Raw genomic sequence first — 6,897 nt, forward strand, 5'->3', positions numbered from 1 at the left:
TATTTTTCTAGATGCTGGATCCATTATCTTTAAGTAGTCCTGAAAATTCTGGCTCAGGAAGTTGTCCATCACTGGACAGTCCTTTGGATGGGTAATGTTGATTGTAGTTTTTGTTTTTTAATACATGGGGGTGAATATGCATTCAGATAGCACATTGAATTATCGGTAAAATCTCTTTTGTGCCACATTCAGAGGGATGTAAGTAATTGATACTAGTCTATAATGATGGCAAATGAATTTTTCCTACAGTTTGGATAAATCTTTAACCTTGTTGGACCCAGTATCTTTATTAGTTAAAATGATAACTGATTATTATATTTCAAGTATTCCTGCTTGCCAAAACTATATGTTTGAAGGCAAACACAAACTGAGGATTTATACATTTATTTTTAAAACTGTGTGTGTGAAACTGCCATCACATTTTTCATTCATGTTTGGCTTTCAGGATTTCTTGAGTTATTTCACCTGTTTGAGGATTATGCTCACTCTGAAACCAGATTAGAAATAGTGGCTCGGCGCCTATAGCTCAACCGGGTAAGGCGCCAGCCACATACACCTAAGGTGGCGGGTTCGAATCCCGAGCCCGGAACCGCCAAACAACAATGACGGCTGCAACCAAAAAATAGCCGGGCGTTGTGGCGAGCACCTGTGGTCCCAGCTAGGAGACTCGCTTGAGCCCAGGAGTTGGAGGTTGCTGTGAGCTGAGATGCCACGGCACTCTACCCAGGGGAATAGCTTGAGGCTCTGTCTCAAAAAACAAAAAAAAAGAAATAGTTTACTTTCTTGGTAATTGTGGCCCAGTGTGTTAGTTAACCATTTCAAAAATTAAAGTTACTTTTCTTTTGTGAAAAAGCTCTTCAGGAATATGAGAAGTATCAAGTTGCAAACTGGATTTTTTTGTTACAAGTGCTCCCCCTCCTGGTTTCAGTAGGACAGTGTTCTTGGTGGTTACTCTGTAGCACACACACAGTCAATATTAAAATTGTTACTTGTTTAATCTCCTCAAGGATTGCTCTATGAAAGCAAATTCAGAAAAGATAAGTAATTCTGTGTGGGCATGTGCATTTAATTTTCTCTTATTCATGTATATGAAACCTCAGAGTCAATGTCTACTTCAAGGGAGACATTTAAGAAATTTAGTAGTAATGAGAAAGCTATATATTGAGTACTCAGTATTTGCAAAGCACTGTCCTGAACACTTTATTTGTAACACTCGATGAGTTGGAAATTATTATTTATTTTTTATAATTGCCAAAATAGTCTCAGAAAATGATTTGTCAAGGTTTCACAGTTAAGTGGCAGAGCGCAGATTGAAACACCGGTGTTTCTATACAACTATGATTTCAAAATACATCATTTTGGTACATGCTTGCATGTACCAAATAAGCATTTAAAGAGAAGTTTCTCTCTTTCAGTTATGTTAACCTTTCAGAGTGAGCACTTTGATACATACACACACAAGTAGATGCAGATGTTGCTTAAAGATTTTTTTAATGCATTGTTTGCATACTTTCTGTTAATTTAATGTGACATTTTCTGTTTATAGAGAGAGCTACCCCAAATCACGAATGCCTAGGGCACAGAGCTACCCAGATAACCATCAGGAATTTTCAGGTTAGACTTTATAAATTCTAAATGTTTAAAATGCGTTTGTCATTGAATGATGTTTTGTCTGGGAGGGAGAGGGTAGATTTTTGAAAAGTCAGATAAAAATTTGTAAATGTACTTTTCATTATTAAAAATATTTGACTTCTTAATGACATATTACTTTATGTCTATTTTATATATATCTCTTAACAGACTATGATAACCCTATCTTTGAGAAATTTGGAAAAGGCGGAACATATCCAAGAAGGTATCATGTTTCATATCATCATCAAGAGTATAATGATGGTAAGTTTCTGGCAATTTGACCATAAGAAGAGTATGTTAAAAAATCTCAAACATAGGCTCAACGCCTGTGGCTCAAGTGGCTAAGGCACCAGCCACATACACCTAAGGTGGCAGGTTCAAATCTAGTCCAGGCCGCCAAAACAACAATAACAGCCATAACCAAAAAATAACTGGGCGTTGTGGCGGGCGCCTGTGGTCCCAGCTACTTGGGAGGCTGAGGCAGGAGACTCTCTTGAGCCCAGGATTTGGAGGTTGCTGTGAGCTGTGATGCCACGGCACGCTACCCAGGGGGATAGCTTGAGGCTCTGTCTCAAAAAAAAACAAATCTCAAACATAATTAAATATAAAATCCAAAAATTCTTTATTTTTATTTATTTATTTTTTTGAGACAGAAGCCTCAAGCCATCCTCCTGGGTAGAGTGCTGTGGCATCTCAGCTCACAGCAACCACCAACTCCTGGGCTCAAGCGAGTCTCCTGCCTCTGCCTCCCAAGTAGCTGGGACCACAGGCACCCGCCACAACGCCCAGCTATTTTTTGGTTGCAGCCGTCATTGTTGTTTGGCGGCCCAGGCTGGATTTGAACCCGCCACCTTGGGTGTACGTGGCTGGCGCCTTAGCCACTTGAGCCACAGGCGCCGAGCCAAAATCTAAAAACTCTTATATTTGTATAAAACCTTTAGAAATAAATTAGTTCCTAAATCACTTAGTTTTCTGGTTAAAGCAGCTTTTGTGAGAAAATTGGGTCATAACTATAATAATATTTTAGTTTTGTGTCAGTTTACCTTATAATATTTGTCTTTTCCTTACAAAAGAGAAGGAGTAATTTTTAAATTATATAAACTAAAAAATTACTCCTCAGGCCAGGTGCTGTGACTCACGCCTATAATCCTAGCACTCTGGGAGGCTGAGGCGGGTGGATTGCCTGAACTTACGAGTTTTAAGACCTGTCTGAGCCAGAGCAAGACCCCATCTCTAGAAATAGCCAGGCATTGTAGCAGCTCCTTGGGAGGCTGAGGCAAGAGAATCGCTTGAGCCCAAGAGTATGAGGTTGCTGTGAGCTGTGATGCCTCAGCACTCTACCAAGGGTGACAAAGTAAGACTCTGTCTCCAAAAAAAGGAAAATTACTCCTACATAATGAAATTCTTATATTTTCCCTATAAAAAATAATTGCTACCTATAAACTTTCAAATCATTTACATTTTAAAATCATGAAAATGAGAAGAAAATATTTTTCTCCTTTTTATCTAAAAGTAAGGGAATTCTTTTTTGTGATTTGTGTTTTCCTATAAGAGATTATTGGAATTTGCATTCATAAACTATATATTTTTTCCCTCCCAATCATTGCTGTTTCAATTTCCTAGTCACAGGATAAATTTGTTTTCTGCATTATAAATTTTAAGTACTTTAAAAGCATAACATAAAAGGTATAAGGTAATAAAAGGTATAAGGTAATTCTATTTTCATTTTTTAGGTCGTAAAACTTTTCCAAGAGCTAGAAGGACCCAGGGGACCAGCTTCCGGTCTCCTGTGAGTTTCAGTCCTACTGATCACTCCTTAAGTACCAGTAGTGGAAGCAGTATCTTTACCCCAGAGTATGATGATAGTCGAATAAGAAGACGAGGAAGTGACATCGACAATCCTACCTTGACTGTAATGGACATCAGCCCACCTAGCCGTTGTAAGTAATAGAAGTTGGCATAGTGAAATGTATAGTAAAACCTTTGTAGAGTTTTTCAATATTAAAAGGAGTAAATACCAAGCAAATCCTGAGGGTAAGATGAACTCCTCAAAGGAGGTCATGAATGGTTGGAATGTCAGGAATAAGCTAATTATTTTAGATAATTCTGTCCTTTGCTTTCATTTATTTATTTATTTTTGAGACAGAGCCTCAAGCTGTCGCCCTGGGTAGAGTGCCGTGGCATCATAGCTCATAGCAACCTCCAACACCTGGGCTCAAGCGATTCTCCTGCCTCTGCCTCCCAAGTAGCTGGGACTAAAGGTGCCCACCACAACGCTTGGCTATGTTTTTTGGTTTTAATTGTCATTGTTGTTTGGCAGGCCCAGGCTAGATTAGAACCCGCCAGCTCAGGTGTATGTGGCTGTGCCCTAGCTGCTTGAGCCACAGGCACCAACCCTGTCCTTTGCTTTTATTAACAACTAGTTATTTGGCTTGGCGTCCATAGCTCAGTGGTTGGGGCACTGGCCACATACACCAGGACCGGTGGGTTTGAACGCAGCCTGGGCCTGCTAAGCAAACAAACAACAACAAAAATAGCCGGAGTTGTTGCGGGAACCTGTAGTCCCAGCTATTTAGGAGGCCGAGGCAAGAGAATCGCTTGAGCCCAAGAGTTTGAGGTTGCCGTGAGCTGTGATGCCTTGGCACTAAACAGAGGGCAATAAAGTGAGACTCTATGCCAAAAAACAAACAAAAACCCTCTAGTTCTTTGTTTATCCATTCATTCTGTATATCCTTGTTGAGTGCCTGTCACTGAGATTTTAACCTTTTGACTGTGAACAACTATGTTCAAACAAGATGTTCATTTATTGTGAACAACACCAGTAGACACATTTCATTTCTGAGTGCTCCGCAGGCAAAAGGTTAAATACGATCTCTAAGAAATAATCTAATGGGGAGTAATAATTATAGTATAGCATTTAATCTAAATCTTAAATGTGGGCAGAAATTTACCAGTTAAGGAGCTAACAGGTGCAAGAGGCCATGGCATATTCTGAAAATGGGGGGTAGTTCTTTTTTGGTTGATACCAGGAATCTTACTCAAAATAGTGGGAATAAGCCTGCAGTGGTAACTTAAGACCAGATTCCAGTGTATGTGGACTCTGACATGTAAGCAGTGGATACAGAGATTCTTGTTCAAAGATGTTTATTGTAGCGCTATTTGCAAATTGAATTCCTTTTTGTGCTAGTGTTGTCATAGTTTATTTTATATCTATGACCCTATACTAGATTACTATTATTTTTGCTTTACACAGCTGTCATTTAAAGTGATTAAAATAAGAAAAGAATGTCTTTCTTATATATGCTTTTAGTTTATCCATTTCTTTTTCTTTCTTTTTTTTTTTTTTGTTTTGGAGAGAGTTGTGCTTTGTTGCCTGGACATGAGGCATGATCGTAGCTCATTGCAACCTCAAACTCCTGGGCCCAAGCGATCATCCTACTTCAGCTCTTAAGGAGCTGGGACTACCGGGACAAGCCACCAGCTAACTTTTCTATTTTTTTGTAGAGATGGGGCTCTCCCAGTGTTGCTCAAGCTAGTCTTGAACTTCTGACCTCAAATGATCCTCTCTCCTCAGTCTCTCAAAATCCTAGGATGACAGATGTGAGCCACCATGCTCAGCACCCCTATTGAGTCTATTCATGATCCTACTGAAGGAATGCCTTATTTTTGTTACTGTTTTTTATTTCAAGCATTTTCATTTGCTTCTTTCCTACAGTTTCCATCTCTTTGTTGAAATTCACCATCTGTTCATGCTTGTTGTCTTCCTTTTTCCATTTAGACCTTTAACATATTAGCAATAGTGGTTCGGTGCCTGTAGCTCAAGTGGCTAGGGCGCCAGCAACATACACCAGAGCGGGCAAGTTCAAGTCCTGGGCCTGCCTGCCAAACAAACAATGACAACTGCAACAACCACCAAAAAAATAGCCAGGTGTTGTGGTAGGTGCCTGTAGTCCCAGCTACTTGGAGGCTGAGGAAAGAGAATCTCTTAAGCCCAAGAGTTTGAGGTTGCTGTGAGCTGTGACGCCAGAGCACTCTACCGAGGTTAACATAGTGAGACTCTGTCTCAAAAAAAATAATTTTTCTTCTGTTTGAACCTCTTTGGTCTGGTCATGTTGACTGATTTCTTTTTTGACTTTTTTTCTTTGCTTTTTGGTGTCTTATATTTCTTTGGATGCTAGTTATCAAGTATAGGACAGTGAGACTGAGGTAAATAGAATTTATGTCTGGAAATAGGCACAGATCTTTATCTGCTAGCCCATTCTTGTGGGACTTTGAGTCAAATCTAGTCAACAAATTGTGCTGGGTTTGGATTTTATTATTGCTGTGGTCCTTGTACATCACTGACTTCAGATTCCTCTAGTTGTTGGGTTTTTAGAGGGATTTTCTTAATGGTCCTACTCCACCCTCAGTTTTTGGCTTTCCTGTGTATCTGTTTCTCAGAGGGGGAGGAGGCTCTTCTATGCCCTTGTCCCTTTCTCAGCAGATTACTGCTACTTTTTTTTAGCCTTGTATAGGGAAGGTAGTATGGAGGGTTGGCTGTTGCCTTGTCCAGCTTTAGGCTTAAACAGGCTTAAACAGGCTTCATCTCCCTGATTCTCTGAGTTGGTCTTTTTCAGGGATCCTGCCCATCTTCCAGGAGTTGGAGGACTCTAATGATCAGGGTCAGAGGTTTTTCAGCCCTTCTTTCAGGGATAGGGTTTTCTTTCTTTTCCGTTCCCTTAGTATTAGTGGGGTTTTACTTGTAACCTGGTGGTGACAAGGTTTGCTGTCCTTCCTCCAGCAGTTTAAGGCTCTTATTTCTTAAGGGGGAAGGGTTTGGGAGGAGCTATCTGCTTTTCCCACAACAGTGAGCCATTTCCCTTCACCAAGCCTCAACCACCAAGGGAGGCTTTCTCTGGTTTCCTGCTCCTGAGAGTGCACGGTAGAGGTCCACAGAAAAGACTTTGAGCAGGTGTGAACTCACCTGTGTCTAGTTTTCCTAAAGGTTCAAAACTCTTATGCCAGCTCACACTTGTGAAAAATGGACCAGAGGTGGTCTTATCTACTTGTATGAGTCTTTTTCTATGTCTGCCCCAAGCAAGCCAGTGCTTACGTTTCATCTCTCCTTGGAAGTACCAGTTTTTCCTTAGATGTCAGGTGAGTTGGTTACCCTGCAATCTTAGTTTTCTGATATGTTCAGTAAAGGTTATAATTTTTAGATTACCTAGTTTTCTCTTGTTGTTAGGATAGGGGTCATGCTCTTCCCAGCTTTCTTCATTGTGAGCA

At 40.2% G+C, this 6,897-nt stretch overlaps 1 protein-coding gene across 1 annotated transcript in view; it reads left to right on the forward strand.

Annotated features, from left to right (window-relative positions):
* Positions 1-6,897, forward strand: part of MAP3K2 (mitogen-activated protein kinase kinase kinase 2) — an 88,558-nt gene that overhangs the window by 54,941 nt on the left and 26,720 nt on the right. Inside the window, exons 9-12 of the mRNA XM_023519387.1 lie at positions 12-91; positions 1,547-1,614; positions 1,801-1,893; positions 3,366-3,572. Coding sequence (XP_023375155.1) covers positions 12-91; positions 1,547-1,614; positions 1,801-1,893; positions 3,366-3,572 — 448 coding nt within the window. The remainder of the gene's footprint in view (positions 1-11; positions 92-1,546; positions 1,615-1,800; positions 1,894-3,365; positions 3,573-6,897) is intronic.

This window comes from Otolemur garnettii, unplaced genomic scaffold (genome assembly GCF_000181295.1).
Source record: "Otolemur garnettii isolate 467f Iridium unplaced genomic scaffold, OtoGar3 scaffold00173, whole genome shotgun sequence".
NCBI classification, from domain to species: Eukaryota; Metazoa; Chordata; class Mammalia; order Primates; family Galagidae; genus Otolemur; species Otolemur garnettii.